The sequence below is a fragment of the Hyperoodon ampullatus genome (genome assembly GCF_949752795.1).
Source record: "Hyperoodon ampullatus genome assembly, chromosome: 3".
Lineage (NCBI taxonomy): Eukaryota > Metazoa > Chordata > Mammalia > Artiodactyla > Ziphiidae > Hyperoodon > Hyperoodon ampullatus.
In genome coordinates this window covers 142,607,678-142,622,140 of record NC_136916.1, presented here as the reverse complement: position 1 = coordinate 142,622,140, position 14,463 = coordinate 142,607,678, and the positions used below count along the sequence as shown (strand labels likewise).

General features: G+C 37.9%; 1 protein-coding gene across 1 annotated transcript in view; it reads right to left on the bottom strand.

Annotated features, from left to right (window-relative positions):
- The window catches only part of SYNE2 (spectrin repeat containing nuclear envelope protein 2), a gene marked incomplete at its 3' end in the record, with an annotated part of 274,897 nt that overhangs the window by 137,327 nt on the left and 123,107 nt on the right, over positions 1 to 14,463 (bottom strand). The window contains exons 46-50 of the mRNA XM_079701370.1: positions 14,076 to 14,341; positions 10,967 to 13,061; positions 8,539 to 8,861; positions 6,219 to 6,363; positions 5,131 to 5,349 (exon numbers count right to left, since the gene is read on the bottom strand). Of these exons, the coding sequence (XP_079557496.1) occupies positions 5,131 to 5,349; positions 6,219 to 6,363; positions 8,539 to 8,861; positions 10,967 to 13,061; positions 14,076 to 14,341 (3,048 nt within the window). The remainder of the gene's footprint in view (positions 1 to 5,130; positions 5,350 to 6,218; positions 6,364 to 8,538; positions 8,862 to 10,966; positions 13,062 to 14,075; positions 14,342 to 14,463) is intronic.

The window sequence follows — 14,463 nt, the reverse complement described above, 5'->3', positions numbered from 1 at the left end:
TATCTCTCCACTATCCCAATCCCATAGTTCCCAGCTATTGATCATGTATATGTGTGATTAAAAAGAAGTATTGCTGGGCTTCCCTGGTGGCGCAGTGGTTGAGAATCCGCCTGCCAATGCTAGGGGACACGGGTTCGTGCCCCGGTCCAGGAAGATCCCACATGCTGCGGAGCGGCTAGGCCCGTGAGCCATACGCCACAGCAGTGAGAGGCCCGCGTACCGCAAAAAAAAAAAAAAGAAGTATTGCTGTTATGAGCTGAAGGAAATGCTACTGAATATTTTCATAATTTCTTTCTCCTTCCAATTTCAGTTGCTTTATTAAAGCAATTATTTCTCCTGACTGAGATACCCCTTAATTAGAATGAGCTCCACCAAACTGCATCCATGAAGTAGAAGAGGTTGGGCATTTCTTCTACAGGCCTCTTTTCTTTCACATCCAATGCTCAAAAAAGTAAGCACTCAATACGCTGTCACTCACCTACACCAATGGGAAAGCAGCCCAAATTACTGGACTGCTCATGTCTTTCTCAACCACAGCTAAATGCAGAACTCAGAAATACATAACCTATCAATAATAAATCAAATATCTAGAAAGTGGAGTTCTACTAGCCCTGAAACTCAGAACAAAGACAGAAAATCAGGTCCCTCTTATTCCCTCTTCAAATCCTCTGGCCCTCTCCTCAGCAGCACTGTACATTTACCACATTCTCTCCCAGCACTGCCAACATTCCTGCTCTACGTTCAGACAGAGTCAGGCATCCTGCAATCTTGACATTACTGAATATGACAGAGGTCAACTACATTTATGATATCATGCTAACTGAAATGTTAAATGAGGACCTGGATGCCCAGTAAGACATGCCAAAGAGTGAGATATAAAGCCTATGAGAATTCAGGAACCCCAGCATCAATTAAGTTCCCAGGGGGCCAGTAGTCTGGGGCATGCCAGGGGACTTCTATAAGGTAAAGATCAAGTTGTTCAGTCTTGCACCTCTGTTGCCAAGAAAGAGGTGCAGCACTGGATGGGCCTTTTGGGATTTTGGCAGCCACGTATGCTATACTGGTGACTATTGCTCAGATCCATTCATCAGAATGCCGCCAGTGCTGAGGAGGCAGTGCTGCAGGACCAAGCTATGGCATAAGCTGCCCTGTCACTTGGGCCATAGGTTCCAGCTGGGTCCCCAATCACTAGAATCCATGGGTACATGTGTACCCAATCTACATGTGTAGATTGGCCCCTCTCCAAGAGACCCAGTTATGGGGCCTCCCTGGTGGCGCAGTGGTTGAGAGTCCGCCTGCCGATGCAGGGGATACGGGTTCGTGCCCCGGTCTGGGAGGATCCCATATGCCGCGGAGCGGCTGGGCCCGTGAGCCATGGCTGCTGAGCCTGCGCATCCGGAGCCTGTGCTCCGCAACGGGAGAGGCCACAACAGTGAGAGGCCCGCATACCACAAAAAAAAAAAAAAAAAAAAAAAAAAAAAAAAAAAAGAGACCCAGTTATGGAATTTGTGCTTTCCATCCCCTCAAACCTAAATTCAGTTGAACTGAAGTCCTAGGTCTCAAGCAGGCAGCTACACTGCCACCCGGGAATGGGATACAGGTTCCACTGGGTCATTTAGCAGTCCCCTCACTCCCCCACCAAAGAACAAGCATGCAAAGAAAGGAATTGCTATGTTGACAGAGGTAATTGTCCACCTAGGGTTTCCAATACACACTGGGGTTGAACGAACTATGTCCGTAATCCAGGACTTAATGGAGCATCTCTGGGTCCTTCCATGGCCAGCGATAACCATAAATGGGCAACTGCAGCAACCAGGATCCAATAACAGTAAAGCGACTAAAGGCTCTAACCTTTCCTGTGTCAGTTCTCCTATCTCCCATTCCTGTTCCCTTGGATCACTTTCCAAAATAAACCACCTGCTTACAAGCCCCTGTCTCAGGTTCTGCTCTCTGCTGTAAAGCTGGTAAGTCATTAGGAGGAGAACACAAGAGGGAAGAATAATTTTTTTTAGGACAATAATTTTATCCAAAAGCCAGGCAATTCTTCAAATTGTGAATGGATAAACTAACTGCTGTGCATGAGTCTGACAGACTATTACTCAGGAATAAAAAGAAATGAACTACTGATACAAGCAGCAGCATGAATGAATCTCACATGCATTATGCTTAGGAATAAAGGTCAAACTCAAAAGGCCACAAACTATCCGAGTCTGTTTATATGACACTCTGAAGATGGCAAAACAGATTAATAATTGCCACAGGCTGGAGGTAATGGAAGGGGCTGACTACAAAGGGGCATATGGAACTTTCTTGGGTGGTGGAAATGTTCTAAGTCTTGATTTCATTGGTGGTCATGTGACTGTATGTACTTGTCAAAACGCAGCAAACTTTATACCAAAAAGACTGATGGCAGCCCCCAAATAAGTAAATAGTTGCCACAAAGATTATGCATTCACTCTTCAGCCCCTGGATGATTTTCCTTGGACAGGTTATAGAACTTTTAGGTTCACAGTCAGTTATAAAGTTGAGTCTAGAAAGGGAGAAGGAACCACAGTTGTTCCAAGAGTAAACACAGAAGGAGACAGAAAAACCTGTAAGCAGCCAAAACAGAAACTAAAACAGGAAAGACTTTGGGATCTTTGGTACAAGGGGAAGAAGACAGCCTTACCCCTCCCATATCTTTGAAGACATGCCTTTATTCTAGCACATTGTGATCAGTGAGGCATAAAATGATGATCCTGAATAACCAGAAATGAATAATTAAACTAAGCAGATTCTGCTTAAGAAAAGAGGGAGGTAAGATTTTAGGGGGAAAAAAACGGTAAATCAAAATTTAAATTAATTTTTGAATTTGTAAATTTTTTTTTTTTTTTTTGTGGTACGCGGGCCTCTCACTGTTGTGGCCTCTCCCGTTGCAGGGCACAGGCTCAGGACGCGCAGGCCCAGCGGCCATGGCTCACAGGCCCAGCCGCTCTGCGGCATGTGGGATCTTCCCGGACCAGGGCACAAACCCACGTCCCCTGCATTGGCAGGCGGACTCTCAACCACTGCGCCACCAGGGAAGCCCTGAATTTGTAAATTTAAACAAGCATTTAAGTTTTCAAAATCTACTTACACAAAACCTTTCTTCATAAAGATACTGGATTGTTTTATTAGTACAGACGTTTTTAAAAACAGAAATTCATTTTGTCACATGTAAAATCATGTTGGCATCAACCATGCCAACAGAATCTTGCATGTACAGGTATTTAGATGATATAATTTTTATTGAATGGATAAAAGCTATTTTAAAATCTTACATCAATTTGGCATGTGTAAAAATCATTTAAGTTGACAGTTTAGTGGTTAAAAACAGAGTGTACATTTGAATCTTCTATCACTTATGAAGTTAAGCAAGTTAATCTCACTGTGTCTCATTTTCTTCATCTATAAAATGAGAATGGTAATCTCATCCTCATAGGATTCTTGCTAGGATAAATGTAAATACATGTAAAGTGCTTAGAACTATGCCTGACACGTGCTCAATTAAGTGCCCATAAAGTGTTAGCAGTTGTTGTTATTATTTTTATTACGTGAGAACATATTTTGTTGGTGTTATTCTTTGAAAAACACATTTTGTTAGCAGATATTGTCAATGCTTGTATGGATAACTACAAAAATAGCTACTATTAAATAACTACTAAAATATGATTGCCAGTGGGTAGAGGGCAAGAGAAAGATAATGTAATAAAATAAAAAGAACAATAAGCTTAGGATTAGCCTAAACCTGGATGTGAATAAGAGCTGTTCCTCAACAAATACTAAGTGCCCACTAAGTGCAAAGCCCTGTTCAGATTCTAAAATTACAGCGTGAGCAAAATAGATGTGGCCCCAGCCCATAGCCCCAGTTTAATCACTAGCTTGGAGGCTTGTACCAACTTAAGTCTCTCAGTGCCTCAGCTTCTCCATTTAGAAAATGGTGATAATAGGTAACTCCTGAGGGCCATGCCAAGATTCAGTGGCATCATGTGTGAACTGCCTTCTTTTTTTTGGCCGTGCCTCACGGCTTAGTTCCCTGACCAGGGATGGAACCCGTGTCCCCTGCAGTGGGAGTGTGAAGTCTTAACCACTGGACCACCAGGGAATTCCCTGAACTGCCTTCTTAGCACAGCACACAGGAACACACTGCACAGAAGGACCTCAGTAAACCGTGCCATTGTGGATGGGAAAGAGCTGGAGGCTAGCGGCCTTGCTAAAAGGACAATTTACAAAGTTCCTTGGAGTTTTAACATTCAAGAGACTATTTACTAACCAAACCCCAACAGCACCATCAAAATGATATTCATTTTCAAGAATAACAAGTTTTAAGCAGGAAAATATGAGAGTGTTAAACGTTTAAATCCTAAGGCAATGTGACCTACTGCTGATCAAGTATTGATTATATTTGTCTTAAGTAAATTCAGCAGAAATTTTAACAGGAATAAGAGAGAAGGGTTTTCATTTAATGTTCTGATTTGTACCTCATTTACACCTGGTCTTTTGGAAAGATTAAAGAATACCCTAAGATATTTTTATACTATTTTAAATTTTCTTTCTAAATGTATGGGATGCCTAAGGCCTCAACCATGGTTAAATTAACATCTGTGATCGATACATATTATGGAGGTTTTCTTTGAGACAGTCTTCAGAAAGAACATCATACATATTTTTAGGTCAATACTTATTAACAATAGTAGTTAATTTCCACAGTTAACCACTGTACTTAATTTCAAAATTAATTGGTTATTATGAATATTACCTTATTCTAACCTAGTGTGGTGGAGAGACATTTTTAAGAGGGCTTAGCTTATCTGCATGATAAAGATTTTAAAGCTCCTATGAGCAAGTAGCCACTTATTTCTAAGAATTATTTGACACCAAAAAAATGCCACTGTCATGAAAGAATCTGAATCATTCTTGAATAATTCCTTGGAGATTATTTTGCTAGGACCTGATCTCTATAAACATTTACATGTTCCATACATGTGATGTAAACAAATGGTACAGGTTGAGGACTTGTTTTATATTTTAAAAAAATGAAAATAATAAAACAATTTAAATGACATGTGTTAGTAAACTGTATGGTTTGACTGTTGCAAATAAAGCACTTACTTCTTCATGGATAAATTTCCACTCCTGCTTCAGTTCTTCACACCACAACTCCCATTCTTTAACAGCTTCCATCAAACTCAGCCATCTCTCCCATAGAGCAGATGTGCTTCTGAGTAAACAGAGGCTGTCACTATCTGTGCACATGGGTCTCAGGTGTCTGAGGACCTGTCGTACTTTCATGAGCTCTTCTTTGGCTGACGTAAGATTTGACACCAAGGCCTTAAGAAAGAAAAGAAAAGGAATAGGAGGGATAGAAGTTTTCTGAAGTCAGAACTATTCTGAAACTTGTAACTATTTTAATCTTGAACAATTAATGTTTTAAAAATCATCCATAAGTATTATATAATCCATTTTTTAGTCCTTTTGGAAGTCAATTTGAGACAGATGAGAAGCATCTATGTATTATTATATTGCACATGAATTTGGAACTGTGGGGACAAATAATGACATATAAACCAATTTTTCTAAGTAAAAATGTGTTTTCCAAGGTAAATATCCTAGAAGTTCATTTTCCTATTTTAATGTAAGTCTCGTATTTTACTAGATAGCTAATTTGTACAATGCTTACTATAATCAACCACCAACACATTATTTATATTTTTTGGTTTTGTGTTTGTTTGTTTTGTGGTAGATGATAAGCACAGAAGATTTAGAATGTCCTCATCCAAATGCTAATAACATAATACCATACACTGTGACAGATGAATATATGCAAAAACTAAAACTGCTCAGTAATAGAGTATAAGAAGTAACCAGAATTTAGCATTTCTGAAAGTTGCATTAAATGCTCTGTCATTGATCCAGCGATGTCCAACAAAACAACATGCAAGGTAACGCTTTAGAAAGAATGATTAATAAGGACAGGATGCTACTGGGGAGAAGACTGTCCTGTGAACCCAAATGATTAAATTTCTCAGAACCAATGCCTCATTTTCCCCATGGCTTTTGGTTTAGGAATTTTGTTGAGTGTACAACTCAGGTTGAAGATTTCTGTGGGTCATAACAGAGCCACATCCCCTGATGCCACCACCTGCTCTTTCTGCCAATTTTTTGTACACAGTCTTACTGAGATTTGCAAGTTCTATTACCTTGCTCTGTTCCAAGCGCTCTAAAGCTTCTTTGTATGACATTGGCAATGGGGACATGGACTGCCCAAGAACTGTCTCCATCTGGCTGAGGTTAGTGCAAATTTTCTCTTTTATTTTTCTATAGCCTTTGTAATCTTCAAGACACCTAGTGAGACACAGTTAGAAAAAAAAAAAGCGATGTTAAATTTTATTTAGTACAATAAATTCTGAACTTCCAAGAATGCATTCTGAACACTTAGTAAAAAATAGAATGTAATTCTCTTTTTGCTACTCAGTGTATTTCAACAAATATTTATTGACTACCTGCTCCTCACAGGACCTGCATGAGACTTTTAATGCAAACTTTAACAGGCAGATAAAACTGTTCCTAAAACACCTAAACTGGAAAACTGGATTCTTGAACACTGCTAATAAGGTGTAAATTGGTACAGTTCTTGTAGAAAACCACTTAGTCTTAAAAATGCTCATATCTTTTGATCCAACTCTGCAATTAATCTTAAGGAATCAATCCTAACGTAAGAAATTTATCCTATACCTTATAAAACCTTTTACACAGTAAAATCTTTTTACTTATTAGACTGTTAATTAAAATGGCAAAAATCAGAACACACTTTATGCTAACAAAAGATATGGTTAAGTAAGTTACAACAATCCGTTTTATAAAATATTATATAATAATTACAATTGCTTTTATATGAAGTTTTGTTACAATAAGGAAAAGAGTTCATTTTATAAAGTAAAGCAAAAGCAGCCTATTTTTATATAGTTCAATTTTGTGTTATATTAAAAAAATCACTATGAATAAAATTATGTATACAAAATAGATACAACCTAAATCCCCCACTGAAAACAATAAAAAATTCGGTATCAAAGATATATTTTTTAAAATTCTTAAAACACAATAATAAACTGGCAAGGAATTAAGGAATATTCAGAGGCCCCAAACTATGTAAAAGTGGAAATACAGAGAAATAAGCTAAGCTCCAAGGCCAGTTTTTCACTTTGAGGACATTTGTCGAGTTTCAATTTTGTTGACCTTCACCTGGAATGCTGGGGACAGAGGATAAAGCCCGGAGCACACCCAGGATGGATGTTTATTAGGACATCCCCTCGGTAAAGATAATTTGTAACACATATAACACAAAGACCAGCCTCCAAAGTGTAGAATAAATCCCTACAAATCAATAAGAAAAAGCTAGACAACCCAATAAAAATTGTCTTGAACAGGCATTTTTCAGAAGATGAAATGTGAAAGATGAAGAAATATTCACAAAAGAAGTTCAAATTCATTAACAGTAATAAAGATGCAAATTAAAACCACAAAGAAGTATCACTTAACCATCAGACTGGCAAAAATTAAATCTCACAACATTAAGTGTTGGTGAGGATATGGGACAACTGGAACATTAATATGTTGCTGGTTTGAGTAGAAATGGGTAAAATCATTTGGAATTAAAAATTTAAGATGTGCATACGTTTTGACCCAGCAATCACAATCCTAGTTATACACCCAGAGGAAGCTCTTGCATTTGCAAATGTTCCTAGAAGCACTGTTTGTGAATGCAAAAACTAGAAACAACCCAAATGTTTACCAACAGCTGGGTGAGTGAATATTTTACTACAGACAAAAACATGAATAAACTTCAGGATCATAATGGTAAGTTTGAAAAAATGAAGTCACAGAAGAATACATATACATGAAAACAGGACACAAACACGTAGTAAAAATATCTTTAAAAGCAAGGGCATGGTAAATGAAAAACGGGATAACGGTTACTTCTGAGAGGAGAAGGAAGGAGTACCCAAGAGAATTCAAAAATCATGATGTTTATCTTTGAACCTTTGGGTACGGAGGTATTTGTTTTATCATCATTCTTTTTTTTTTTTTTTTTTTTTTTGCGGTACGCGGGCCTCTCACTGTTGTGAACTCTCCCGTTGCGGAGCACAGGCTCCGGACGCACAGGCTCAGCTGCCATGGCTCACGGGCCCAGCCGTTCCGCGGCATGTGGGATCTTCCCGGACCGGGGCACGAACCCATGTCCCCTGCATCGGCAGGCAGACTCTCAACCACTGCGCCACCAGGGAAGCCCTATCATCATTCTTTATACCATACTCAGACTTCTATAAACATTCTGTTTTAAGTACTCAATATTAATTAAGAAAAAATGAAATAAATGCAGTAGAATATTTGCCATGGTTTTCCTTAGTGATTTTTTCTTACTTTTCCATATTTTCCAAATTATTTCTAATGTGTACATGTTCATTATAAACAAATCTATATTTTGTTCTTAAAGCATTACCTTTAGAAAGAAGTACCTACCTTTCTACTTCAGCTTCCTTTACTTTGGCTGCCTCCCTCATGGCTGAGTTCCTAGAAACTAATTCCTGTAAAGTACACTCAAGTTGTCGTTTAGCTTCTGGGCTGGATATAGTCCCCAAATTCTCAGTGAGGTCCTGGATGTCTGCTATTGTGGACTTCAGTTCCTCTTGCTTGCAGCGAGGCATCTCTATTGATTCTTCTGGATTATCAAGGTCTACTCTATGGGATGCAATGATGGCTTCAAGGGCAGTGATGAGCCCCATGGCCCTGGAGACTGCTTCATTATAGCGTGCCGTATTTCCATAAGCATCATTCAAGACATTCTGGTGAATGGAAGATTAAATGTCGTGATGAAAACTGTCACACTTTTGTCATTCTTGAATTTTTGTGATACATTCATAATATGTCTCTGTGTCATAAAGAGTGAGCATCTCACACTTATAGTTTAATAATATTACACTAATGGTTAAAAATGAATGTTTTTCTTTGCATAAAGGAAATGGTTTCCAGATTTGCTAAGAAATCTAATCTAAATTTAAAAATACATCTCATGAATCATGTCTAATGATATATGTTCCTGCTCTAGAACTCTTGTATTAGACTATGAATTACATAAAACAATTGAATATATTTAATGTATATAACCTTAAGCAATATCTGTGGGAAAAAAACTGAAAAGACCCCCCCCACCAAACCTCTTGTATTTTTAAATTAATGGCTCTACCACTAACTTTAGTTTTGAGCACATCACTTAATGTCTCCAGACCTCAAGTCTTCTCACTGAAATAACAAATAGTTGAAATAAATAACTTTAGAGGTCCCTTCCAGTCCAGCTCTAAACATATCATTTTGGGGATTTATGTACATTATTTCTGGAAACTGTATTAAAATCAAGCAGAGAATTTGTTAAGTACCAATTTAAAGAATGTATTAGGGTTCATACGACTTTATATTTCTATAGCATTTATACCTTAGCAAAATAGTTCATATACATTATCTAACAATTCTTTGAATTAAAGAAGGGAGTTAACGTCCCCATTCTAGAAATTCAGTGTGACAATTCTGAAAACACAGTGAAGGGCATTATATTAAGAACAGTGTGTTTAAATGATGCCTAAGATATCTACCCTATTATTACAGGAAAGGAGGGAGTTTGTTGTAGTCGCTCTGCAACAGAGATCAGCAAACTTTTCCTGTAAATGGTCAGAACGAATATTTTAGGTTTTGCAGGCCATACGGACCATCACAACTACTCAGCCCTGCTGTTGTAGCAGGAAAGCAGCCATACACAAGCCAGTAAGGAATGGGCATAGCTGTGCTCCAATATAACTTTATGAACAAAATCAGGTGCCGTGGGCAAATTTGGCCCATGGGCCTTAATTTGATGACCTCTGCTCTAAAATAACACAGATCTCAACATGAATCCTGGTTCTGTTACTATTTCAAGACCTTGAGAAAACTGTTGATGTTTCTGAGCTTCAAATTCCTTATTTTAAAACGGGGCTAATAATAGCACCCATCTCACAGAGTTGCTATGAGGATTAAAGATAAAGTGTTCAGCACACTTCCTAGACACTGTAAGTTCTAAATAAATGTGGAGTTATTATCTTGTGGTTTTTTTTTTTTTTTTTTTTTTTTTTTTTTTTTTTTTTTTTTGGCAGTACGCGGGCCTCTCACTGCTGTGGCCTCTCCCGTTGCGGAGCACAGGCTCCAGACGCGCAGGCTCAGCAGCCATGGCTCACGGGCCCAGCCGCTCCGCGGCATGTGGGATCTTCCCGGACTGGGGCACAAACCCGTGTCCCCTGAATCGGCAGGCGGACTCTCAACCACTGCGCCACCAGGGAAGCCCTATCTTGTGTTCTTTATACCATATTTCTTCCACTACACTCTATTATTTCTGAAAAGCAAACAAACAAAAATCACAAACTTTTTGGTTCTGAGCTCAACAGAAGCTACGAGGGATATAGAAATAAAGGTATCAGGGCTTCCCTGGCGGCGCAGTGGTTGAGAGTTTGCCTGCCGATGCAGGGGACACGGGTTCGTGCCCCGGTCCGGGAAGATCCCACATGCCGTGGAGCGGCTGGGCCCGTGAACCATGGCCGCTGAGCCTGCGCGTCCGGAGCCTGTGCTCCACAACGGGAGAGGCCACAACAGTGAGAGGCCCGCATAAGGCAAATAAATAAATAAATAAATAAGAAATAAAGGTATCAAACTCATCTTTTTCCAAACTGTAAGGAACTGTATTTAGATTGTAGAATAAGTTGGGATTATAAACTGGACCTTTGAAGTTCTTTAAAATGGCTATTCTCCTGTGCAGAATATTTCTATAGAACGTGTAACTTCTTGAGAAATGTGGATATTAACTAGAGTAAAACATAAAATCATGAAATTACAACAAATACATTAACCACCTAATTAAAAAACTTACTGTGCGCGAATCAATGCTTGCATTAAGCTGCATGTGAAGGTCTTCAATGTCATGTAATTTTGTCTCCACATCACTAGCTTCAGAATTTTCTTCTCTTTGCTTCTCAAGAACAGTCACAGCTTTAATGCTATCCATTTCTGCCTGAACTTGTTCTTGAAACATTTCACAATTAACTTTTTCATTTTGAATATGTTCAATTTGCAAATTTATAAGTAAAGGCTGTTGTAACTGAGATTTTATCTGATTTAAAACATGTAAGGAATTTCCTAGTTTGTCCTGAAAATTCTTTTCATCCATTTCTTTCGGTTGGGATTCCAGGACTATATTTTGGAGAACCTTGTGTAACTTATCATTTTCTTCTGTATACAGCTTTATTTGTAGCATTTCTTTCTCTTTGAAAGAGTCATCAAAGTCCTTATTTTCACTTAATTTCTTGATTATTTCATGATACAAGCACATGACTTTCCTGATTCTCTGACTCAAAATTTGAGCATGGAGCAGACTGCTTTCTGGTGGGGTGTTAGGCGTTGTTAGCAGTGCTTCAGCCCTTTCCTTAACTTGCAGATGCATAGCCCTCAGTTTACCGAGTGATGCCTGATATTTGCCATATTCTGCCACAAATGTATCTAACTGCTTAATTTTTTCTTCAAGTTCCTTTTCTTTTTCAAGTATTTGGGTTTGTACTTGGTCAAGTTGGGACCAATCCCAATTTAGTCCTATACAGTCAAACACTTCTCTGAGTTTCAATACTTGTAGGATACTAGATCGAATACCAGTGATTTGGTCTTTAAGATGACACAACTCCTCTTTAACATCTGGATTTATTTCTGCATTTAGTAGCAGTTCATTGTGCTGTATATGGTCAAACTCCTTCTGAAGCACAGATGTTTTTTCATGAAATTCTCTATAAAAATTTATCTTGTGTTCTACTTCATTACATTTATTTTGAATGAATCTTTGTGTTCTGTTGGCTCTAGTCTTAAGATTTTTCAATTGATCATCTAGAAATAATCTTTCAAATACACTTAGATCTTTACAGATGTTTGTTTGTTCCTGAAGATGTGTTGCTATTACACTCTCAATTTCCTGCAATTCCTTCAGAGAAATGGTCAAAGTGACATACTGATGTTCTAGTTCAGCTTCTGTGGAGGTTGTTTGCATCTTGGGGATCATCAGTGTTTCATTTCCTTGAAGTGAAAGTTGAACCTTCCCTATTATCCCAACAAATTTGCTTCTTTCTTCCAATTTAAATTCTAATTGCTGTGATCTTTGAGTTGATTTTAAAACTAGCATTTGGTATTGATTCTGTAAGTCCTGTAGGAGGTTATTTAAATCACTGCTCTCATATGCTGTAAGGTTAGGAATATTACCTTTAACCTCTTCAACCAATGACTCCACAACCTGCTGCTTATCTAGAATGCCATCGTGCACCACCTTGCATTTTCTGATCTGTGAAAGAATATTGTCTGGGAGAAGGGAAATGGTAGGGACGAGTTCACCTAACAGGTTTTTGACCCATAAGATAGCCTCTTTCATCTTGTACCTGGTTTCACACTTCTTGATCTGATTTTCCACCTCTATGTTTAATGGTTCCAATGCTTCCAATTGCATCTGCAAATTATTTATTGCATCTTCTAAAATTTTCTTTTCTTTTTCTCCCCAAATCCTCTTCATCTGAAGTTCAGCTCGCCCCTTGAACACAGAAAATCTATGCTTGATAGTCTGGAGTTCAGTGGCCAAGGCAACCATGCTTTGATTCCCTTCTTCTTCTGGAGAGTCCAGCCTTAACTGCAGACATTGCTGCTGCTGCTGCAGAGAAATTTCGAGGTCTTGGATCTTACTCATGAGAAGCGTAAACTCATCATGTCCCACCACTTGCTGAGAATACTTCTTCTGGACCAGTTGTTCCATTTGCTCCCAACCATGTTCAAGTTGCTTCATCTGGCTTTCCAACAGCTTCTTATCCATGTCAGTCAGACAGTTTGATAAATTTTCCCATTCGATTTTCAACTTGCTTAAAGAATCTTTCTCTTTTTCTATTGACGCCAGTAATCTTTTAATTTTGTCCATATGGGTTGCACTGTCCAGTGGTCCCCTAGCAAAAGAAGAAAAATTGAGCTGATTAATATATACTATACATCAACAGGAGGTTAGCTGTCATTAAAAGAAATTAATTCTGCTTTGAATTCACAGAAGAGAAGATTAGGTTGTCTGTAAGAATACTCTGTCCTTAAAATAAAAATCAGAATCTTGCTTACTGTAGCTCTCAATTAATGTGTGACAATGTAGAAAGCTTGTCTATAAAATGAGTATCATAAAAATGCAGAAGCACAGGAAGGGACTGAAAAGTGAAGGGAAGAATGTATGTAAAAGTACTCTGTCACCTGTAAAGTACTTGTACAAAGTTAGGCTAGGACTAAGCGAAATTACAACATCCAACCCCTTTGTTATCATCTTACCAACAATAAATGATAAAGATATTGACTAAGAAGGTATAATCATCGGGCTAATCTTTTAAATATAAAATTGCTTCCTCAAAGGATGTCACTGAAATTGAACCCCATTTAGGCAAAAGTATAAAATAAAACTTTTTAATAATGAGAAAATGTTTACAAGTTATGACTATATCTACAATCTTCAGCCATCATTTTCAACGCCAAAAGGAGTACACACATGTAAAAAGAAACCATTATAATACATATATATTCCTTATGTTCCAAACTATTTAAACCAAGCATGTTAATATTAAACAATTGTACTGATAATGTTTCTGCCCCCCTCCCATAGTTTAGAATAATCTCTTGGCAAAAAAATGCTAAATTCCATAGAACTTAAACTTATTTCGCAGATATTTATAGTGTGAGTTAATAGTTTAATAAATTAATTTGTAAAATTAATATAATTTAATTGTAAAATTAATATGAATATTTTTTGCATGAAACCAACAGAATTTTCTTCAATGGTTTCCATATGAAATTAATTTCCACACTGTAGTATTAAAATCATAATATTCTTTAATAGTATAAACTCTTAACACCCTGGGCCTGTCCAAGGCAGTGGAGCCTATGGTTGAACACAAAGAATGCACATCCTAAATTCTTATACTTACACTTTTAGACTTTCCTTTTCTCTCAACAAGGCTTTCATCGAGGATTCAACTGCCACGATGTGTTCCTGAAAATCTTTAAGGAGACAGTATTGGCTTTCTTTCTTTTTCTTCAAAGTAATAAGTGCCTGAAGCAGATTGTCCAAGTGCTGCACTGAATACCTTTCACTGTGGGGAAACAAGGCACTTGTTTCTGCTTTCTTAAGGTATTCAATTTGTTCTAGTGGTTCAATGGCTGCTTTCTTTGCTTCCAACTGGGTACATAATTCCTAAAAACAAGTCAAGGAAATCAATAAATATACACTCACTCATTCACTCATTAATTAACTCATTTATTTTTTTTCCCTTTGCTCTTTCCTTTCAGTAACACATTCTATCCCAAGAAGATGTT